This window comes from Carcharhinus amblyrhynchos, chromosome 13, assembly GCF_965287045.1.
Source record: "Carcharhinus amblyrhynchos chromosome 13, sCarAmb.v2.hapA, whole genome shotgun sequence".
In the NCBI taxonomy this organism is placed as follows: Eukaryota; Metazoa; Chordata; class Chondrichthyes; order Carcharhiniformes; family Carcharhinidae; genus Carcharhinus; species Carcharhinus amblyrhynchos.
In genome coordinates this window covers 64,911,815-64,936,355 of record NC_137336.1, presented here as the reverse complement: position 1 = coordinate 64,936,355, position 24,541 = coordinate 64,911,815, and the positions used below count along the sequence as shown (strand labels likewise).

The window sequence follows — 24,541 nt, the reverse complement described above, 5'->3', positions numbered from 1 at the left end:
GGTTACAATCAAGTCAGCCATTATCATACTGAATGGCAGTGTAGCATTGTGGGGCTGAATGGCCTACTTCTGCTCTTAATTTGTATGTTTGTGTGTGTATGTTTATATTTTGCTGCTGGAATGTGCATGTGTGGATCTCTGGTGGAGATAGGAGGATGTGCGATTGTGGTGCCCCTATCCTGCCCAAGAATAATTGAAGCCTATTGTAAAGAAGGAGGTCATTTGACCCATTGTGACTGTGCTGGGTCTTTGACAGAGTGACCCAACTAGGCTCACTTCCCCTGCCCTTCCCCCATAGCCCTATGCTTTCCTTTTTTCCAAAATATTTATGCAACTCCCTGTTGAGAATTACTGTTGAATCGGTTTCCAGCATCATTTCAGTCAGTGAATGCCAATATCATAAAAACTCACAGTGAAACAAATCCTCTCATCCCCTGCCTTTTTCCTTGCCATTAATCTTAAATATATATCCTCTATTAGCTCACCCTACTGCCAGTGGAAAGAGTTCCTCCCTATTTACTCTATTGAAACCTTTCCTAATTTGAACACCTCGATTAAATTTCCCACCTCTGCTCTAAGGAAAACAGTCCAAGCTTTACTTGCCTCTAAGCTGAACCTTCTCCAGCTGGGACCACTCTGGTCAATCTACAGTGCACCCATACGAAGACATGGACATTCTCTATGAACACTTCGCAATTGGGTGCAGTTCATTCCTCGTTCATTCATAGAATGGTGAGCTGTAGTATTCCCTATCAGAGGTCTCCCACAAATAGTTGGCATTTGGGTGAGGACTGGAGACTGGATGGGATGTGTTAACCACCCCTGGTGTGAATCAGAGCTAGGGCAAACATGCAACTAAAAGAAATTCCCTATGAAATTAAAAATAAATCCAATTGTTACACATTCCTCAGGAAAGTATGCTCGCTTCATTGATTCGAAGAGATTTTTGAGAGAGAAGCCACCCAATTGATTAATTTGCTTTTGCCCAGATGTTGACAATAGTTTGCCAGGCCTGTCTTAGCCTCTGGCTCTCTCCCAGCTAATAGTCAATGCAAATGCAGAAGACAGCACAGGGTTAAAAAAGTCCTCGGTGACAGAATGTCGACAGATGATATTGGATATAAAATGTATTCTCTGGGCTGTGGCTGTTTCACCCCTTAGGTCTTCCCTTCTCCTCTGCCCTGCACCCCCCCCTGCCCCTCCCCCTTTCATTTTGTGTGCAGGAAAATTGGAATTCTAGTAATTAGACCCTGACTTACAGAAACGGCATTAGGATCTTGAGTCAAAGTTCAACATCCCGAAATGAAATTTAAACCAATTAATCTGTTAGATTTTTATCGCTCCTCCATGTTTTCCCAGCAATTCCCTCAGCGCTTGGCCTTTGATCAACTCAGATCAGTCTTGCAAGAGTCCTGATTGTCTGCCTAGTGCTTCAAAGCTTGAGATGACATTTACACCGCACTCATAAAACAATCAAATTTGCAAAGCTTTTAAACAACTGGGGCATAGTTATATTTAATAAAAGCCTGTCTATAATAACCTGAATTAGCATTTTATGCCATGTAATACCTCTGAGAGCACAGGATTTTATGGAGCTATGTATTGTTGAGGCCATATCTTTCCAGGAGGGAAGATTATCTGACTGACAGTCTGCGCTTTAACTCTTCAGAATGTTGAGTGTCTTATGTGTTCTCAGCCTACCAAATGGCACAGTGTCCCCATTTATCCTATGGTTGAATGACCATGGTGCCTCTTCCTCTTCTCTCTGTCCTTGTCACAAAATTGTTTCAGTCTTCACTAGGTGGGCATCAGTTTAAAGGGCCGTGCCCTTCAGACATTGGCTAAACCTTTCTCGTTTGTTCATTAACATGTGATGCAAAGAAGGTATTAAAATACATCATTGCATCAATTCTGATGGCTCCCCTGGTTCTCCTCTCTCTCTCTCTCGCTTTCTGTCCCCAAAAGTGGTTTGCAAACTAATTTTATACAAAGACAGCTCTCATTTAATTATTATCCCATTGCAACAACTGGCTTATAATTTTATATTTTTAATAATTTTACAATTATTTAATATTTTTATAGCTTTGCACGAAGACTGTGCACCTTCAATGATTATCCCATTGCAGTGAATGACATAATTTTTATGTTTAATAATTTTACATTTAATATTTTTACAACTTTGCACAAATTCAGTGCCCCTTTAATTATATTCCATTGCAAAGAATGACTTATATTTTAATATTTTTAATAATTTTATAATTACTTAATATTTTTACAACTCTGCATAAAGACAGTGCCCCTTCAGTGATGATGCCACTGCAAAGAATAACTTATAATTTTTAATAATTTGATAATTATTAATATTTTTAGAACTTTGTATTATGCAGATGCCTTGTCAATTATCATTACATTGTAGTGCATAACTTACAATTATTGTATTTAAATTCCTTTAACCACAAAGAGTGTTGATGATTTTGTGACGCATCCAAGAGATAAATGATACTGTTGTTTCGGCCTACATATCGACAGTCATTGTGCTGCAAAAATAATCTAATGTATGTGACCTGAGGTGCAAAATTAGACAAGTATACGGCACAAAAATGTCTTAGAAGTCTTGCATGAGCTTCTTGTAGATGTGACACACATTAACTATCGTGCTTCAGATGTCACACTTTAGCATATCTCCTGACTCACCATGGACAATACCACATAGAGCATCTGACTGCAATACATCCAAGGGTAAACACAATTGTCTCACTTACTTTCACACACACTTGGGGCAGTACAGTGGTACAGTGGTTAGCACTGCTGCCTCACAGTGCCAGGGAACTGGGTTCGATTGCCGGCTTGGACCACTGTGCGGAGTCTGCACATGCTCCCCATGTCTGCATGGGTTTCCTCCGGATGCTTCGGTTTCCTCCCATAATCTGAAAAACAGTTAGGTGCGTTGGCCATGCTAAATTTTCCCCCAGTGTATCCAATCAGGTGCCAGAGTGTGGTGACTAGGGGATTTTCACAGTAACTTCATTGCAGTGTTAATGTAAGCCTTCTTGTGGCACTAACAAAAAAACACTTTCTCCATCACACTTTTCTTTGAGTCATCCCTATTGTATCATTGTATGTACTCAGAAACACAATAAGCAACCCCAATAATGGATCAGCTAATTTTTTTTATGCATGTGCGCCCAGATGAGGAAATGATTGGAAGGGCCTCATAATAAAAATTGAATGTGCTGGAAATACTATATTTCAAGTTAAATATGACTGTTCTGAAGAAGAAAAGTCATACTTGACTCAAAATACGAAATCTGTTTCTCTCTCCATGGATGCTGCCATACCTGCTGAGTTTTTCCAGCATTTCCTATTTTTATTTCAGATTTCCAGCATCTGTGGTATTTTGCTTTCATTTGAGAAAATTCCCGTGTTTGATTCACACCGATTGAAATTGTGATGACTGTACCAGCGCCATGAGATGCTTTAGCACTAACCATTAAGGAAAAGGCAAATCTGTGAAATGACTTTAACATGTAAGAGCGAACTAAGGAACCCAAATGAAAATGACAAATGAAAGACTGATATCAGGAAGTTCCTCATGCAAGAAATGACCAATAAATGGGTTCCTGATAGAGTATTAGATACAAAAATAATCTCTCCCATTATTTTAAAACCAATTAGATGCTGCAATGAATGGTGGTGGGAAGAATTAATCAAGAAGCCAAAAAGGTTCGCCAGGCATGATTTTATATGAGATGGGTATCCCTTTCAATTGAGCTATGGTGAATAGGTGTTTGATTAGCTATAGTTCAATTATTTCTTCAGCTTTTGGTGTTGAGTGTTGGAAGTGGCTTTTGGTAAACTGTACTGAAGTACTTGCAGCATGAGACAGTGAAATCTAGTTCTTTGTCACAATCTATCTCGCCACACATAGCATGAAAATATAGAGCCTCTACTTCACAACTTGTAAAGTTGCGGTAGTATTGCACTCACTGCCATGGTAATACTGATGCGCAGCCAGCGAGAACGCAATATCTTCCTGCTGAAGCATGCATCAGTTGGTAGACTCTTGCCTCAGATCAGAAAGTTGTGGATTCAAGTCCCACTTCAGAATCTTGAGCACGTAATCCAGATGTACGCTCCAGTCTTTTGAATGGTAAATGTAAAGGACTCCATGCCATTACATCAAAGACGGGCAGCAGAGATAGAACATAGAAATGTTACAGCACAGAAGGAGGCTCTTCAGCCCATCTTATCCGTGCCAGCCCGATGACACCAGATGGCCTTTCTAATTCTACCTTCCTGCACCTGGCACATAGCCCTGTAGCTCACAGAACTTCAGGTGCAGATCTCCTTTAGCGTTCTGGTCAATACGTAACCCTCAACCAACTCCATTAAAATATTATCTGGTCATTATCACACAGATGTTAGTAGGAGCTTGTGAGGTGCAAAATTGCTCCCATGTTTTCTAGGTTATAACAGTGACCACATTTCGAAAGTACTTAATTGGCAAAGGGTGCTATAGAAATGTGTCTTTCTTATTTAAGAAGGTAAGAACCTGACAAATAGGAGCAGGAGTGGGCCATATGGCCCCTCAATCCTGCCATTCAGTCAGATCACGGTTGACCTTCAACCTCAACTTTACTCTCCCACCTCCACTCCACAGTCCTTGATTCCCTGAGAGAAAATCTGTCAGTTCCAACCGTAAATATAGTCAATTGTGGAGAATACACAACTCCCTTGGATAGGTAATTCCAAAGATTCATCACGTAATCTTTCTTCCGCTCAGGCCTAAATGATCAGCCCTGGGTTCTGATGCTGTGCTCCTGTTATTTAGCCAACTTCTCAATATCTACCCTGTCCTGCATGTTTCAATGATTCTTTTAATTTTCAGAAAATAAAGATCCGATCTACCCAGCTTCTCAACTTAGGACAACCCTTTAATCCTCTGACTAAATCATGAATATTGACTGTAAATAGCTGAGGCTCCAGCACCGATCTTTGTGGGACTCCACTATTTATAGCCTGTCAACTGAAAGTGTCCCATTTACTCTGCTTTGTGTCTGTTAACTGATCCACGCTGATATAAAACCACCATCCCACCAACCAACTTGATGAACTTTATCTTGCTTTTGTGTGGCACTTTATTGAAATCCAAACATATTACATCCACCGGTTCCCTTTTATCTACCATCTTCATCTATGTACATGCTCAAAAACTGTAATAAGTTTGTCATACCTGATTTTCCTATTGCAAAACTATGCTGATATTGTCTGTTCATACTCCGATTTTCTAAACGTTTTGCTAAGACTTCCTTAATAATAGATTCTAGCACTTTCCTGATAACGGACGTCAGTCTAACTGGCCTGTAGTTCCCTGTTTTCTCTCTTGCTTCTTTCTTGTTAAGGAGGAAGGATGGAAAGACTGAAGGGAAAAATGGGCAGCATTTTCTGTCCCTTCCTGCTGGCGGGATCTTCCAGTCCCACGGGAGGGTGTCAGCCAGACACAAAACGGCGTAGATTTCCACGGCACTGGAAGATCCCACTGGCGGCCAGTGGCAAGCCATATCCACCATCAGGAAATGTGCCACAGATGGGGACAGAATATCCCACTCAATAAGTTTGCCCTCTCGGCATCCTGGATAAGTCTGGTAGATTTGTTTTGATGTGTGTGACCCATGTGCTAGGAGCTGGCAGCATCAATGTGCTCCTCAAGCATCATAAAAGCAGCTTCAACTACCAATTACCAGTTGCTCCTGTTTTATGACAGTCATTTGTTCTTAGGATTAATGCACTTGACCAAGCCCGCAGTCAATTACTGATATAAAATGGTACTGTCTTCATGAAAAAGGTGTTTGCCAAAACCTTTTCAGTGTGGATGCAAGGGCGTGGCACAATTATGTAAGCAACAGTGAAAAGCTCTCTAAACACTCATGTTATAATGTCCCGCACTCTACTTTGAACCGTTGGTTCCTGATGCTTGAAGTTCATGGCAAAGCGCACTTGACAGAGTCGCTGAACTCCGTGGATGGGAAGAGCTGACGAGGATGTGCAGGGGCAAGGGTGGGGGGAGGTGCAGGTGGTAGGCAGAGGGGAACAAAAACAGAAAATGCTGGAAAATCTCAGCAGGTCTGACAGTACCTGTTGGGAGAGAGTAGAACTAACTTTGGAGTCTGGATGACTCTTCATCAGAGCTGAAAACAACAGAAAATAGGGTGATATTTATACAGTTAAGATGCTGTGACGGGGACTGGATTTCGAAGATGAAAAGCAAAAGGTAATGTAAATGGTGGTGATCATGGCTAAGGAAGGTGCTGATAGCGCACCAGAGTAAAGGTAAGCAGGGAGTCAGAGGACAACCTGAGATGTGTAACAGGTGACCCTAGTTGAATGGAGGGGACGGGCGGTAGTGGTGAGAGTAAAAAGATGGAAAACGAGATTTTAAAATAGGTGGAAAAATACAGTACTGGAAGAAATGAAAATCAATAAATAAGATAAAGTAAAATGAATGGAAATGGGGTGAGGCGGAGGGGTGAAGTTGTTGAACTCAATGTTAATCCTGGAAGGCTGCAAAGTACCTAATCAGAAGATGAGGTGTTGTTCCTCCAGTTTCTGTTGGGCTTCACTGGAACATTGCAACAGGCCAAGGACGGATGTGGACAGAAGAGCAGGATGATGTGTCAAAATGGCAAGTGACAGGAAGGCCCGGGTCCCGCTAGCGAATGGACCAAACCCAGTCTGTGTTTAGTCTCTCTGATGTAGAGTCAACTGAATTGGGAGCAGATGCTGTCAGACCTGCTGAGATTTTCCAGCACTTCCTGTTTTTGTTTCAGACTCCAGCATCTGTGGTATTTTGCTTTTAGGCAGAGAGGAATGTTGGCCTAATCCACCTGGTGGAATAGTGATGTGTTAAAATTGGCCATTAGCTTGGCACACCATCCAATTTTACTGTCCATTGATGTTGCTGGAAGTGAAAAATCAAGCTGGTGTGGAAAGGGGGCAGCCAACCTGGTTGTGTCATGAGGCATTTTGAGATAAAATCTCTTCCACCATCCCCACCATCCCCTCCCAGCCATTCCATTTGGGATCTGAGCCTGGGATATTATAAGGCAGCTATTCCCTCAGTAATCAGGAACTTGATGAAAATCTTACCTGAATGTGGACATTCTGGCCGACTTTTTCTGGTTCAGCGTGCTACAGTACTCAATGTTGGTGGGACAGATAATTTGACAGACCTGTGAAAGATCTGTCGACCTTGAGTTGGAAATTGCAGTCCTGATGTGGGCGGGACTGGAAAATCTCACTCACTGTATTGATTGCACTTCACAGTACAAACTGGTTCTTAAGAAACAAGGGAATTGTAAACCCACTGGGACACTGGTGGGTCCACACTTCCAAAGTGAGACAAAGGAACTGGTTTTGTGTAGACGCACGGAGATGGTCCCATGTGTTTAAACACTGTGTGGATTTCAAATAAAGAGCATGTTTACTGAGACCGAGACTTTGGAAACAGAGTGGGCAAGCAGAGTGGCACCATTGCACTCCTACAAATGAATGGAATATAATTGCCAACAGAAAAGCGGCTTCACACCTTTCTTTCATTTTGAAATTCTCAAGATTGCCTTGTATACTTGCCTGTGCTCTGCACAGATTCTCCTCCCCTTCAATCTTGGGATGGCAGCTGGTGACAGGATAACATAGCCTCTCCTCTTGCCCAGTATATAGAAGGCTCAATAAACTCTAGCAGGCAACTCAACTGGAGAGAGAAACCCAAATCCAAACCTGTGGTCAACCAGTGTCCATGTGCATACTCTCTCCATGAAGGGTTACCTCATAGTGATCAGGGTGGAAGCACTGGCTGACTATTCTCCCTCATGCTGTTGAACTCCAGCTCTGAAGCATGAGCAGCTGAAATTACACAGCTTAGTAAAGATAACCCAGCACCATACACTACATAGACACTGACCAATCGATCCTTGCCTGCTTTTTTCAATCTCTCTTTCCCAGACATCTACAAGTTCTCTTTCTCTCCCCTGTTTGATTCCAGCGGCGTTAATGTCGTAGCCCATTTAAGAGTAATAGAGTTCCTTTGAGTCAAGAATAAAATTGGTTTTGAACCCCATAATAACCACATCCTCAGGGTTGTAATTACATATTCGCAGTAATACAATATTTATTATTTATTAGGTTATCTGCAGAGGGCATCAGTTCATCTTGGCTTTCCGATGGAAATTCCACTGAATGCGGAATTAAAGTTAATTCCTGATTTTTATTTGGACAAGGGTTAAGCATTTAAACGCATTACCTCAGATGCAGGGAATCACCAAAGCCTCATAACTAAACCCTGCTAAGATTTCTCACATCATTATCGTGCTGTACTTCGCTACCTCCTACCTGTTGACTTAGGAATTGGTTAAAAAGCACCCCTAACATTTTTTTTAAGCTTGATTTTATTTCTCCATTTCTCAACAGCCACCCCTTGCATCAAAGCCATCAGCCCCAGCGAGGGCTGGACTACCGGAGGAGCCACAGTCATCATCATTGGAGATAATTTCTTTGATGGATTACAAGTCATATTCGGCACCATGCTGGTGTGGAGTGAGGTACGTGAAGGAAATGCACGTAGTGGCAATTTAACAGTGATCATTGGTTTCTGAGTCCTGCGCTATATGGGACTCTTCACATGAAAGAGAGAGTCATTCTGCAGAAAGTGCCTCCAATAAGTACATGTCTTGTATTCCTCAGTCTGTTGCTAATATAACAGTCAGCTTTATAAAGTTAAATCCAACTGAAGCTCCAAGCATTTCCTATTAGCGCCATTCTGCTGAATGTGGTGTCAGCATCCACATTTTAAGTTAAGCTTTCCCAAAGGCTCACTTGCAAACTGCTTTGTTAAAAGCAACTCTCCTTTCCTTTCCTCTCTTCTTTCTTTCTCATGCCCTATTTCTCATTAACATTGGGTGGGATTTTCTGGCCACGCTTGCCCCAAGACCGGAAAATCCTGCCTGAGGTCAGTGGACCATTGTATGGTCCTGTTCCGACCACTACGATTCCAGGGAACATTCCGCCCTCTGTCTTCTGCCATTCCGCAGAAAATTCAGCATGGACTCTAGTACAGGAGAATGGGCAGTGGCTGATTGTCACTGATGTTGAAAGTGGTTTACGCACACAGACGTGTGCGACATTCCAACCCACTCTGTCCCCATTTATTCAATGGATTATTTTTAGATCATAGAATGATACAGTGCCAGGGACCCGGATTTGATTCCAGCCTTGGGTGACTGTCTGGAGTTTGCACGTTCTCTCCCGTGACTATGTGGGTTTCCTCTGGGCGCTCCGGTTTCCTCCCACAGTCCAAAGATGTGCAGGTTAGGTGGATTGTCCATACTAAATTGCCCCTTAATGTCCAAAGATGTATAGGTTAGTGAATTAGCTGTGGTAAATACGAGGATAGGACACGGGGTGGGTCTGGGCAAGATGCCTTTTTGGAGAGTCAGTGCAGACTCAGTGGGCTAAATGGTCATCTGCACTGTAGAGATTCTACCAATTTTACGGATTCTGTGGCACAAAAGGCCGTTCAACCAACTGTCCCTGTGCTGGTTCTCTGGAAGAGTTGTCCAATCAGTTCCATGCCCTTCTTTTACCTGAGGTAATTTATTTAGGGGGGGTGGTTGGAAGAATTATACACAATTAAACATGTTTGCTCTAAGTATGTGACAATCACTATACTTACCTTCTTTATTAACCCCCCACCTCCCATCTCACCCGGCCAAATTTCTTCTGAAACCATTGACTTCTGCTGCCATACAGTTCCCCATGTGTGCCAGCTTCATGCCCATCACTAAAACAATCTGCTGTTCACGTGCCACGATGCCCAGATTCTTAAATCAATGGGCCATGCAACTGCAGAGGGCATCACAGCTCAATGGACCCTCGCTTCTTCTGACATCCAGAGGAATCAATGGGGAGCAATTACAAGTAAGAGCCCTGGTTGGTTCTTCAATTCCCTCCTCAACTCATGCTAGCCCAGATGCGCTGAAGTTAATTTTAGCATCTCTACCACAAAACTTGGATAGTTCCATTTCAGAGTGAGCCTTCAGGAATGCTTAACTTAAAACCTTAATGCAGGCACCACATTCAGAAACAATTATCAGAAGAGCACTAATAAAAAACACTTCAGTTAGTTGCATTTCGCTTTATAATGTACTCCATCACGTTAGCAGCAGACTTTGAGAAAGGAGGCACATGGTTATTGATGGCATCTTTTACAGAATGACCCTCTCCTTCATACAGATACATCATGTAGGCCTTAGCAATTGTTGCAATATCTTGTGGATGATGAGCACAGTTCTGATTTTTGGCAGTATAAATGGGGCCTAAGTTTCAGCCATATCATCCTGCAGTAATCCCCAGTGGTGGGAAGTCAATATTGAAAGTCAGCCCCACTTACTAGCTTCAGTTGAATAACTCAGCTTCCTATTCAAGGCTCCACCTGTAGCATCATGTGACATGGCACATTTTCGGACTACTCAAGTGGATCCCAAGAAGAGTTGGCTGAGTTGGGCCTGAACGGAGAGGGGGGCTGGAGGGGTGGTGTTACAAAATGCCTCTGTGTCACTGTTGTAGGGGAATGAGGTAGTGCATGTATGGGTGGGGTAAATGCAGTAAAAAGTCTGACAACACCAGGTTTTAGTCCAACCGATTTATTTGATAATAGACTCACAAGCTTTCGAGGTTTCCCTCTTCGTCAGGTGAATGGAGAGTTCTGGCCTCAGACAGAGCATATCAGTAATCTCTAAACTGTCTGTGCTTTATATGCTCTGTCTGAGGCCAGAACTCTCCATTCACCTGACGAAGAGGGAAACCTCGAAAGCTTGTGAGTCTATTATCAAATAAATCGGTTGGACTAAAACCTGGTGTTGTCAGACTTTTTACTGTGTTTACGCCAGTCCAACGCCGGCATACCCACATCAGGGGTAAATGCAGCCAGAGATCCATCACATGCTTACTATCTCTGACTGTTGAGTCCATCTGAATAGACTTTAGCCGAGTCTCTTCCGTATTGCTTCTTCCTTGTTTGGGAAGCCTGTCAACATTTACTGACTTTTAAAAAGCAGGTTAACTTAGGAGAAGTTTCAGAGTTTTGACAGTAACTTTTGAAAAAAATCCCAGTATTAACATTTAGTTTGGAATCCCAATTAAGTTATTTAACCCTTGTGCTGACCAATACATTAACCACAGTGTCATTTCTGCGCTGCGTAGTGTCATATTTAAATGGCAACTGATCTCGGAGAAACCTATCAAACATGTTTTAACAAACCACTGAGGGAGTAGCTCCTATGGACACTTACATCAGTCTCACAACTCTACAGTATTGACTTGTACCACTTTGAGAAACCAGGTCCAATCTGTGGGCCTAGCATCCTGTTAGTGGGTACCTATCCCTATTCTAACTACCTGAATCCCAGCATTGTGATCAGCTGGAGGCTAGGACAACTCTCCCATTCAACCAACATTTAACACAAGTCCCCTTTTCTCCTACTCTATTTCTCTGTTCCTTTTCCTTTCTATTCCTTACTATGCTATCTCTCATTTTTCTCCCTCTCCATTTCTATCCTTCCTTTTCTTGTGTCACTTTTCTTTCAATCCTTCGCTATATTTTTCTGTCCCTCTGCTCTCCCTGTATTCCTGTTCGTCCCTTTCTCTCTCTCTCTCTCTCTCTCAACTTGCTGGCCACCCCCTAGGCTGATGGAGGCAGACATATGGCAGCAATTTCCATTTGAATGACACCCTCTGGCCATTCCTGTAAACCTCAGATTGGCGAAATTCACCTCTCGTTCTTAAGCCTGGGGCCCACCCAGTGCCATATGTTAACAAAAGGAGACGTGAATGGCTCAATATCCCAGCCTAAGCAGCAAGGGGTTAGATGTGATTTTGTATTATTTATATTAAAGGTGACCTCTTTAACCCTGTGAATCCTGGAAAGGTTTCAGATTATAACACTGTGGAACCCAAGCCTCCACACACTCTCAATCAAGCCTTTATTGGCTTTGTCAGAAATTAGATTTATGCAAAGTATAGCTCGCTTTTCATTAAATTGGGCAGAAGTGCTGATTATTTACACATTCCCCTGTTAATCAGCATTGTTCAGCCACTAAACTATTATAATTTAAAGTACATTTTTTTACACACACCATGTGTCAGAAAAATGGAATCATTTTACAGCCAATATAACACTGATTTCTAGATGGTTCTCAGGCTTTTCCATTCCTCAAAGTACATGTCAACTAATAATTAAGTTTATATTACAGAACTTTCCCTAGGGAGCCTCATCTGGCGCAATTTGCTTTTTTATATTTTCAGAGTTAAGGTTCCCCCGAAGTTAAAATCGAACGTGGCTGTTTGAAAGTTGTCACTGCGATTTTTATTATTTTTATATCAGCTTTACCTTTCGGGAACTTCCCTTATGTGCCATGTGCCGTCTGTGAGGCTGGTCTGAGCACCCAGCTGGAACGGCAGTTTAATTCTGCAGGATTCACGCTGTCAGCTTCTTACTGGGTCGCTTTGACCACAGGATCCGCAGAGTGTAAGAGCGCAGAGGCTTTGCTTGAACTGAATAAAGCACAAAGTTAGATCGCTGACTGAGTACAGTTCTGGTCACCGCATTGCAGGAAGGATGTGGTCCCCCAGAGAGGGTACAGCGGAGATTTACGAGGGTGTTGCCAGGGCTGGAGAATTTTTAGTTCTGGGAAAAGATGGGACAGGCTGGGATTGTTTACTTTGGAACAGGGGAGGTTGAGGGGAGATTTAATTGAGGTGTGTAAAGTGATGAGAGGCTTGTGGATAGGAAGGCCCTATTCCCCTAAGCGGAGAGGTCAGTTGCCAGAGGTCATAGAGTTGAAGTAATTGGAAAAAGGAAGGAGTTGAGAAGCAATTTTTTTCACCCCAGAGAGTCTTGGGGGGCTGGGACTTATTGTCTGAAAGAGCAATAGGGGCAGGGAACCTCATTACTTTTAATATGTAGTTGAATATGAATATAGAATCACTGAATCCCTTTAGTGCAGAAGAGGCCACTTGGCCCTTTGAGTCTGCGCCAACTCTCTGACAGAGTATCTTCATAGAATTTGTAAGTACAGAAGGAGGCCATTCGGCTCATCAAGTTTGCACTGATCACAATCCCACCCAGGCCCTATTCCCATAACACCACATATTTACCCTGCTAACCACTCTGATACTAGGGTCAATTTCACATGACCAATCGACCTAACACACTCATCTATGGACTGTGGGAGGAAACTGGAGCACCCAGAGGAAGTCCACGCAGACATGGGGAGAATGTGCAAACTCCACACAGTCAGTCAAAGCTGGAATTGAACCCACGTTCCTGGTGCTGTGAGGCAGCAGTGCTAACCACTGTGCCACAATGAATCTGTCCACTTTGGCAGGAGGAGAAGAGAAGCAGTATATTATTGAAATAGAGAGAGACTCCAGAACTCTGCTGTACAGAGATTCTGTTTCATGTCTCGCAAAAGATGCAGGTACAGCAAGTGATTAGGTAGGCAAAATGGAATGCTGTTGTTTATGGCAAGGGGAATGGAACATAAAAGTAGGGACATTTTGCTGCAGTTATACAGGACCTTGGGTGACACCATATGTGGAATACTGTGTACAGTTTTGGATTCCTTAATTGAGAAAGGATATAAATGCAGGAGAAGCAGTTCAAGGGATGTTTACTTGACTTAATATTAGGATGAGGAAGATGTCTCATGAGGAGAGATTGGACAAGTTGGGCCTGCATCCATTGGCAATGAGAAGAATAAGAGGTGATCCTACAGAAACATGTAAGATTTTGAGGTGTCACAACAGAGTAGATGCTGGGAGGCTGTTTCTCCTTGTGAGAGAGACTAGAACTAGGGAACACAGTTTAAAGATAAAGGGTCTCCCATTTGAAACAGATAAGAAGGATTGCTTCTCCATGAATATGCAGAAGTCACTTTCCTAGAAATTAATATTTTTAAAGTGGAGATAGATAGATTCTTGACTGACAAGGGTGTCAAAGGTATTGGTGGTAGGCAGGAGAGTGGAGTTGAAGCTACAATCAGATGAGTCATTGTCTTATCAAATGGCGGAGTAAGCCAGAGGGGCCAAATGGCCTACTCCTCTTAATCTGTATGTTTGTATACATGAGGTGCTGTAACCTGAAAAGCTATGGATCAAGGACTGGAAAGTGGGGTTAGACTGGATAGATCTTTTTCAGAAGGATGGACTTGATGGTTTCCTTCTGTGCAATAAATGTCTCTGATTGTAGGATTCATTCAAGAAAGAGAATATTCCATGCAAAATTCACCCTGAGACATAATTCCCTTCCAACTTTTAAAAGAGCAACACCTTCATGAGCAAGAATGTTTGCTGTTTGTGTTCTGTTCAGAAGTGCTCAGCATGATGCTGCAAAACTGTGCAGAAATACATCTCACCTTCACTCGTTAGGGAAAATGATATTCAGCTCTTTGCCATGGTTACACAGAAAAAGGCAGAGAGATGTACCGTGTATCTACACTTCAGGGCTGCGGGGAGGGAAAATTTGTCACATTGTGAAGCTCCAGTCATTGTTCATGTTTTCTTTTGTGGAATGTGGGCATCATTAGCAAAGCCAGCATTTGTTAACCAATCCCGAATTACCCTTGAACCCAATGGCTCGTTCGGTCATTTCAGAGGTCAGTTAAGAGTCAGTCACATTGTGGTGAATTTGGAGTCACATGTAGGTCAGACCAAGTAAGGACAGCAGATTTCCTACCCTAAGGGACATTAGTGAACCCAGTAGGTTTTTATAACAATTAGTTTCATGGCCACCGTTACTGAGAGGAGCTTTATATTTCAGCTTTTTGTTTTTTCCCTCAGTTGCCATGGTAAGATTTGAACCCATTTCCCCAGAGGATTACCCCGGGCCTCTGGATTACTGGTCCAGTGTCATTACCACTACACCGCCATCTACACCTAACAGCTGGAGTGGCTGATGTTTTGTTGCCCAACAGTATTTTTGTATAGCCGTGTGTGTGCATGTGAGAGGTGTAGTGGTATTTAGTAATCCAGAGACACAGGGTAATACTCTGGGGACCTGGGTTCGAATTCTACCACAGCAAATGGTTGAATCTGAACTCAATACGAAATCGAAGTCTAATAATGCCATTGTCGATTGTTGTAAAACCCCGCCTGGTTCACTAATGCTCCATTAAGGAAGGAAATCTGCCATCTTACCCAGTCTAGCCTACATGTGACTCCAGAGCCACAGCAATGTGGTTGACTCTCAACTGTCCTTGGGCAACTAGGGATGGGCAATAAATGCTGGCCAGTCAGCAGTGTCCATGTCTCACAAATGAATAAAACAAAAGTTGATTGTCAGTCAAGAATCAGGAAATAAAGAGTCTGTTTGTATCCCAACTAGCTTAGGATAATGGACATGTTGGATGACCAATGACAGGGGGAGGCGTAATTGTAGATCATGTGATGGAACCCACCCCCTGGGAATCTTGACAAATTGAGCTTGACAAATTTAGATGCTCTGTTCCCCACCACACCACCCCCCCTTCCTCTGCCCCCTCAGCATGGAGGCCTTAGCACTGTTTAAATCACATTACAGACTGATGCTGAGGATAGGGGCTGACATCACCAGCCATGCCATGATATAATGGGGTTGGTCACTTACTATTCTACTCAGTCTCTGGAGTCTTTAGATTCGAAGGGTCGTCTGGGTGCTGGTGTTGCAGGGCTTGGAAAGAAGAATTCCACTAGCTCCCCCAGTGGCCTGTTGCACAACTGCAGTGTTTAACGCGATACTGAGAAAAGTCTCAGTTAGTGGGTTCATTATCTCATAGAATTCCTACAATGCAGAAGGAGGCCATTTGGCCCATTGAGCCTGCATCAACAACAATCCCACTCAGGCCCTACACCTGCAACTCCATGTATTTACCCTGCTAATCTCTGACACTAAGGGGCAATTTATCATGGCCAATCAACCTAACCCACACATCTTTGGAATGTGGGAGGAAACCGGAGCACCCGGAGGAAACCCACACAGACACAGGGAGAATGTGGAAACTCTGCACAGTCACCCGAGACTGCAATTGAACCTGCGACCCTGTGCTGTGAGGCAGCAGTGCTAATCACTGTACCACCTCCTTCTGAACCCTAAGGTTAGGAACAGGAAGAAAACCCACTCCCCCAAAATATTACTCTGTGGGACTGCTGCTCAGGGCTACATGGGGGCTTGGCAATGACCCTTCCATGGTTGAATAGAAGCCATTGATGCATACTGCCTAGGCTGCTGTCCCTTCTGGGTCTCTACGCCCCCACCAGCACCTTCAGGATGTGGTACGTGGAGAACAAGCAAACATTATCCCCACCCCCTCTCACCCCACAACTTCCGCTCCACCCCTCTCCCCACTCCCCACCCATTGCCAGTTCCCTGCAGAATTAAATTTGGCTAAAGGGGAAATTGGAAAGGTTGAACAGCATGCAAGTTTTCAATTTAAATTTAATTATGCTTAAATTTGTACCTGATAAGGTCTTGTTTATCTGACAGCACAAGCTGTATAAAGACTGATAAGGACTATCTTAGCCTGGCTGATATCGATCATGGGTCCCCTGATACTGATCAGGCTGTTAAATTAAGTGCTACACACATGCTGATCATAGCACCCTGAAGGGACTCCTCCGTAACTGCGAGACTATCTCAAGTGGATTTACAAATTAAATTCTGGAAAGGTTCTTATTATTAGTTCCATTTCTCATCTTTCTCCCTTTTCAGAAAATATTTTTTGTGGTGTTTTCTGTCATGTGCCATGGTGGGAGTGCAACATTTGATATTCTCCACACTTGAGCTGTGAAAAATGCCCAGCAGTACAATAACTACATCTGCACGGAGCATGTGAAACACTAGTCAGGCACTAGTGGGTATACATCTAATCCGCATGGGTACAGGTCTGACACTTATGGGAACAAGTCTGTTACGGGGTGGGGGGGGCAAGTCTGGTATTAAGGGATACAGTTTAGGCACTGATCGATGCAGGTTGTGAATTAGGGGGTTGAGGTCTGGCTCTAGTGGATGTGGATCTGGCACTAGTGGTTGCGGGTTTGGTACTAGTGACTATAGGTCTGGTGCTAGTGAGTGCAGGTCTTGTACTTGTGAGTACAGGTCTGGTACTAGTGGGTACAGATCTGGTACTAATGAGTACAGGTCTGCAACTGATGCACACAAGTCTAGCACTAAGGGGTAGAGGTCTGGCACTGATCAATACAGGTTGAGCATTAGATAGTTGGGTCTGATATTGGTGAGTACAAGTCTGGTACTGGTGAGTACAAATCTGATACTAGTGGGTTCAGGTGTGGTACTAGTGCTTACAAATCTGGTACAAGTGAGCACAGGTCTGAAAATCTCCTAGTTCCCACACTCTGGTGCCTGTTCGGGTGTGTTGAGGGAGAATTTAGCATGGCCAATGCACCTAACTAGCACGACTTTCAGACTGTGGGAGAAAACCGGAGCACCCGGAGGAAACCCACGTAGATGCAGGGTGAACATGCAGGCTCTGCAAAGACAGTGACCCAAGCTAGGAATCAAACCCAGGTCCTTGGCCCTATGAGGCAGCAGTGCTAACCATTGTGCCATCTTGCCGTGAATCAGGTAGCCTGAGTGATAAAGTGCAAGATTCCACACACTTGGTATTTTGATTTCAGTGCTGCACTGACTCTTACCCTGGTATTGCAAGTTTTCCCTCTTAAAGAATAAGATATGATTATTTCCATGGCCTAGTCATTAAAAAAATGCCTTTCTGCAATTTTGAGCCATGCAAATCAATAGACTCAGTTTTGTAAAATTTGTTCAGGCTGATCTCCTGAGCAGATCATCCTTCCCTCATTCTGTACCCGTTTGCCATTGGTTGCCCTGAGAATGAGTGGGTTCCACAGTGTACATCAAACATCTCCCAACTCAGTGGAAAAGGCAGTCCTGGCAGTAGAAGGAGCAGAAACAGGTCTTGCAGGAGGGAACAATTAGGCAATTGCAGTGCGGTACTGCCAGTTAATGCTGAGACGTTTGTAGGCTGTTTTGTCTTCTGAAAGAAGAGGAAGTGCAAAGACCAGATGACATGGTGGAAATGGTGGGCAGGGTGGGGGAAGTGGAAAATATATATATATGCGTGTGTGTATATACTATATATATATAAAAATTTACCAACATGATGGAGTCTGTCTAGGAGTCTGCCTAGTCTGTCTACATCATAATGTCTATTGATTAAGTAGAGACACTACCGGTTCACTGCTTTTAATGGTGTGATATTTATATTGTGGGCAAGTACCCATAGCAATATCTGCGGCCATCTTGACTTGAAGTGATGATTCCTCTAACCCTGTCACTGAAGCGGAGGGTAGAGGCTTGATTTCTCACTTCAGCTCTATCTCTAGCCACTTTTGCAAGTTGACAGTGACAAAAGTTCAATTTTATTGCTGTAAGAACCCTCCCTTCCCACCCATATTCCCATCTTTAATCAGTGCATATGTCCATCCCTTTGATGTACTTTCTGATCGCTGGAAAGCGCAAAGACTTACGTTGCTCAATTTGGATCAATTGTCAGTTAAACAGCTTTGTTTTCTCTGTCTCCACATTTTAATGCAAAGAAAATGAAAGAAAACTTTTTTTAATGCTCCTGTGATATTTCTCCTGTCATTCCTTGTGAAGATTAATCTTTAATTGCTGGAGACTTCAATCTTGGAGAACGGTAACTCTACAGAAGCAGCAGTGCAAGTTTACACTTTCTGGGCGAAAGGGGATGATTTTAATCTGGTGTGCCATTACCTAAATGGGAGGCTAAAATGGAGAGGGGCATAAAACCTCCACTTACCCCCAGACACCCTCTCCTCAACATGAGGAGATTTGAGGAACTCTTGGCTAAGTGGTAAGATCTAAGGAGCATTTTAAAGGAGAGGATAGAAGATAAAAGATGAAGAGGATTAGGGAGGGAATTCCAGAGCTTGGGCAGCAGATGGCAGAATTGCCAATGTTAGGCCAAATTAATTAAAGAATGCCCAGGGGACCCATTGGAGAAGTACAGATTTTTCAGAGGGTTGAAGGGCTGAGGAGGTTACAAATAGCCCAATGGGTGATGTGAATGTGAGGATGAGTATTTTATCATCATGGAGTTGGTGGACCAGGAGCCAATGACTGTCAGTGAGCACAGGGATACTGGGTGAATGGGATTCACCCTAGCTGAAATAGGGACGCAGAGATTTGGCTGGGCTTAGGTTCATGAAGATGGAACGTGCAACTCGAGAACTGTCAAGTCTGGAGGTATCAAAACCTGGAATGAGGGTTGCAGAAGCTAATGAGCTAAGACAGGGGCAGAGATAAGCGATGTCAAGGAGGTGGAAGTAGGCTATCTTTGTGAGTGAGTGTTTGGTTCAATCCTCCTTGGTTTAAGTTCTGGGCATTCTGGCTTTCACAGTTGATTTCAAAGACCCTGCCCTGTATGTGATCTTTGAAGAAAACACTACTAGCGTGGCGTGGATAGACATCTAGAGAGGATCAAAGGAGAGCCCCAGGGTGGAATTTTCCTGTCCCACCCACCACAGGAATTGTAGCAGACAGGACATGGACCATGCAAAGGTCCGTTGAATTTGCGTGCGAATTTCTGGCCTTGGGGCGAGTGTGGCTGGAAAATCCTACCCCCAGTATCTGTTGGTGCCTTATGTATTAAGTGCATTTCTGTATACTGCTTAAAAAAAGAGACATGTTGTTGAAGATTTTCATTTTGCATCAGGACAGACATAAGTATGCTAAATTTCAAAGTGAACAATAATTTATACTGCATGAAAAAATGGAATGTTGATTGGTGGAAATATATCTTTTTTCTGAATTAGGCTAGTGTCTGGGGTTAGTGGTCCCTGTTGTATTATCTATGGCAACACCTCAACCAATCAGAGTCACCTGGGCAACCAATCAGAGTTACTTGGCCAACCAACCAGCATCCTTTTCTGATAAATTGTTGCTCTTATTTGAAATTTGGTATTCTTATGTCTATCCAGATGAGTGCAAGATGAAAAACTTTCGTAACATGTTGTTTTTATTTGGCAATACTCAAGTTCTGTACTACCAAGTGATTTTGATTCTATGCACTTATAAATTGATGAATGTTTACTCAATCAGGTAAGAGAGAAAAAACATGCGATCCACTGTTACATTTTCACATACTACAAAGAGCAAACAAATATTAATTGTAGAATGTGTTTGCACATAATATCCACCTCAGCCAGTTTTAACTCAGAATTGAACTCATTTACGTTTAAAATTAGGAGGAAAGACACTTTATGTACATGTTTTTAGCTGCCTACATATCTCTATCTCTGTGCCCTATTGTACTGGGTCTCCGTAATTGGAAACCAACTATCCACGAAAGCCAAGTGATAATTACAGACTGCCCATTTTCTTTCAAAATTCAACTCACGCTTTTAGAAGACATAAAATTAGGATGAGGAAAGGTATTCTGTTTTTCTCAGCTTAATGCATTTTGGGAAGCTTTCAAGCACGTCATTTTAAAGCCAACTAAAGTTTCGATTGTCAGTGTATTCATCGCAGTTGTCGGATGTGCCTTTAGCTTACAGAGTTCGCACTTTGTATAAAGCTATCTCGCCCAACTGATATATTTTGCATGAGACTTTGCTGTATATTCATAGCTTTAAGTTAAAAATTAAATACTAAAAAGAGTATAAAAGCATAAAGAAAAGGAATAAAAGAATACATTTATAACATAAAGGCTACTCATTGACATGTTTCATGGAATAAAGGACAGAGTTTTAGAATTCAATCCCCAAAGCACCGTAAGAATGAAGATCACCATTTAATATAGATGAAATTTGTAAATCTGTGGTCCTGCTGTTATCTCCCGCTGGGTATTCACAACACTACTCTTATAAAGCAGCAAATCTCTGATTCAGAATGAACAATATCATGGGAGACTCACAGCTCATTGCTACATATTATTCCTGGAATATTATTAGCCCTAATTATTACATTAACATTAGCCTAGTATGGCCAGAGAACATAAATTTAAATTTGTGACAATTAAATTTAGAACTAATAATTAGGATAAATGATTTCATTCAGAGTTTAGCCCCAATATTAGCCTAATCCTCTCCCTACACAAGTGGAAAAGATTTGGGTCATGCCTGCACTCCTTTGATTTCATAAGCAGGATGTGAAACAGGTATGTGACCCTCCTACTGAGTAGGTTATGTTAAAATCAGGGCTAGATGTTTGGAATAGTCTGCCGGAATCTTTAAGAGAATCAGGGAGCACTCAAATTGCAGCTAGATTTAGGCTGGGTTAGTTGGGATCATTGATGAATAAACTTTGTTGATTCTTGAATGTTTTCATATTCATTTTCAATTTTGTGTTCTCATTCAATATTTTAAAAATCTCTTGAATCTGTATCTAGATAGGTTAGTGCGCATATAAGAACATAAGAAATAGGAGCAGGAGTAGGCCATCTAGCCCTTCGAGCCTGCCCCGCCATTCAATAAGATCATGGCTGATCTGTCGTGGCTCAGTTCCACTTTCCCGCCCTCTCCCCATAACCCTTAATCCCCTCTCTTATCAAAAACCCATCAACCCGCGTCTTAAAAATATTTAGCGAGGCAGCCTCCACCACTTCAACGGGCAGAGAACTCCAGAGATTCACCACCCTTTGAGTGAAGAAGTTCCTCCTCAACTCCGTTCTAAACCGCCCCCCCTTTATCTTGAGGCTGTGCCCCCTAGTCCTACTGTCTTTTTTGAGTGGGAAGAGTCTCTCCACCTCTATCCTATCCATCCCATTCATCATCTTATACGTCTCAATGAGACCTCCCCTCATTCTTCTAAACTCTAACGAGTACAAGCCTAGTTTATTCAGCCTCTCCTCATAGCTCAACCCCCTCAACTCCGGCATCAGCCTAGTAAACCTCCTCTGCACTCCCTCCAAGGCCAAAATATCTTTGCGCAGGTGCGGCGCCCAAAACTGCACACAGTACTCCAGCTGCGGCCTCACCAATGCCCTATACAGCTGCAGCAAGACCTCCCTATCATCCAAGTCTCTATCATTTGAAACAAAAACAGGAAATGCTGGAAAATGTCAGCAGGTCTTACAGCAACTGTGGGGAGAGAATAGAGCCAGTGTTTTGAGCCTAGATGATCCTTCGTCAGAGCTGTCTAGATGAAGGCTATTCCTGACACAAAATGTTGGCTCTATTCTCTCCTCATAGATGCTGTCAGACCTGCTGAGATTTTCCACCGTTTCCTGTTTTTGTTTCAAATTCCCCAGCATCTGCAGTATTTTACTTTTATCTCTACCATTCCTAGGTTACTTGGCTTCCTCATTGCCAAATTTGCCAACTAGATTCTGAATGGACATTAACAACTGGGCAAGTGCAAGGTTTGCTCACATGAAGTTCATGATTGTTATCATCTGGTGGCACCTTCCTCAAGGTCCTGAAAAGCAGCAAATAAAGGCTTACACAGGCAGGCTGTACTCTTATGTGGTCATGTTCTTAACTCTCTGGAAATGGCCAGTAATATCCTAGAGTCGGCATTAATATCCCTGTGGCCAAAGAAAACCTTCCTACAGATTTTTGAATCGCAATATCAGTGGCAAAAGGAACAGGCACAATCTGGGCCTGCCAAAGTCGAGTTTTTGTCCTCTTGTCTGTTTCTTTGATCTGTGCCATCTTTAACATCGGTAGCTGACACTGCAGGTGTGCATACATGGGGCCTGTGGCTGTGCCGTCTGTGCTTGTGGAACATTCAGGCAAGCAAATACATGAAATAGGAACAGAAGTAGACCATTCGGCCCCTTGAGCCTGCTCTGCCATTCAATAAGATCATGGCTGATCTGTTTGTGTTTCAGATTCCACATTCCCGTGGGGCAGCACGGTGGCACAGTGATTAGCACTGCTACTTCACAGCACCAGGGACCCAGGTTCAATCCTTGGCTTGGCTCACTGTCTATGTGGGGTTTGCACGTTTTGCCTGTGTCTGGATGGGCTTCCTCTGGATGCTCAGTTTTTCTCCCACTGGTTAGATGGATTGACCATGCTAAATTCTCCCTCAGTGTACTCAAACAGGCGCCAGAGTGTGACAGCAAGGGGTTTTTCACAGTAACTTCATTGCAGTGTTAATTTAAGCCTACTTGTGATGAATAAATAAAACATTAAACTTTCCCATCTACACCCTGATTACTTTTGATCTTGTCTAACAAAAATCTACCTCTCCCGTAAAAATATTAATTGACTCTGCTTATACTGCCTTCTGAGGCATGGAGTTCCAAAGTTGCAAAACCCTCTGAGGGAAAAAAATTCTCAACCCTGTCTGAAAAGTGAGACCCCGAATTTTAAAACAGTGCCCCACTCCAGCTGAGCGCTGATTAGACGCAACCAACTGGTTTCAAGCGGAAAGTGCAACATTATGGTTCTGTGGCTCTGATTAGTTGCAACAAGTCCCACCCGAGACTTTTAAATATCCAGGGGCAATGAGAGGTGGAGCTGCGAGTTTACAAGTAAGATCCTCCTTTAGCCCTCCTTTAGAGTGGGTGCTTATCAGCAAAGTAACATGCACTGCTCATCTTATCTCTAGGCGGTCAGATACTTTGACAGAGATGGTCCTCTGGGAACGTGTTGGTATTTTCAAACATTTCCAGGCCTGCTTCCGCTACTCCGCCTTCTTTCTGTGACATTGCTTCTTCTGATGTTTCCCGGAATATATCTAGCCATAATTGGTAACCCTGTCTGGTGGCCGAAGGTCCGGGCCCAGGCAGGAGGAAGAAAACATACCTGGCCCAGCTGTCACTAGCGCCAAGGTTTATTGGCACAGAACCAAGTGCATGTAATGCCCCAGTATAGCTAATTGCTGTCAGGGATAATGTGTGAAGCGACAGCGGTACCAATTCATATACAGAAAGGAAATATCACCCAGACTCCCCATCCACCAATTCTTCCCCCTTATTTTCTAAAGAATGTATTCTAAAATAAAGTAACCGGTTTCAATAAAACACTTTTATGAATCTCACTCCTGTTGCACATTGTGTTCAGGGCAGGAAGTCAGCCAAGCCACATCAGGCCAGGAGAATACAGAGTTAATTGCTTTACAACTGCATTGTAAAACACTTTTAATACTCTTGTCAGTACATTTTAATGTGCATTCTATCAACAGAGTATTAGGGCAGTGACACATTTATTGTGGGTTTGAGAAAGCTCTGTTTACTGAAAGTTGGCAATGAAGTGCTGCTGAGGAACATTACCTGATAGCCCTGATGGCATTTTTACTGTGTTTTATTGCAGCTAATCACCCCGCACGCTATTAGGGTGCAGACTCCTCCCCGGCATATCCCCGGTGTGGTGGAAGTCACACTGTCCTACAAGTCGAAACAGTTTTGTAAAGGGACTCCCGGCCGATTCATCTACACAGGTAAGCAAGCCCATAACCATGGGGTTCTGACTTTTGGGAAATAACAAAGAAAATTAGAGCATTGCA

At 43.0% G+C, this 24,541-nt stretch overlaps 1 protein-coding gene across 3 annotated transcripts in view; it reads left to right on the top strand.

Moving 5' to 3' along the window:
• Positions 1 to 24,541, top strand: part of ebf1a (EBF transcription factor 1a) — a 424,634-nt gene that overhangs the window by 262,620 nt on the left and 137,473 nt on the right. For all 3 annotated transcript variants that reach the window (XM_080201776.1, XM_080201777.1, XM_080201775.1), the window contains exons 9-10: positions 8,467 to 8,597; positions 24,349 to 24,475. In XM_080201776.1, the coding sequence (XP_080057902.1) occupies positions 8,467 to 8,597; positions 24,349 to 24,475 (258 nt within the window). The remainder of the gene's footprint in view (positions 1 to 8,466; positions 8,598 to 24,348; positions 24,476 to 24,541) is intronic.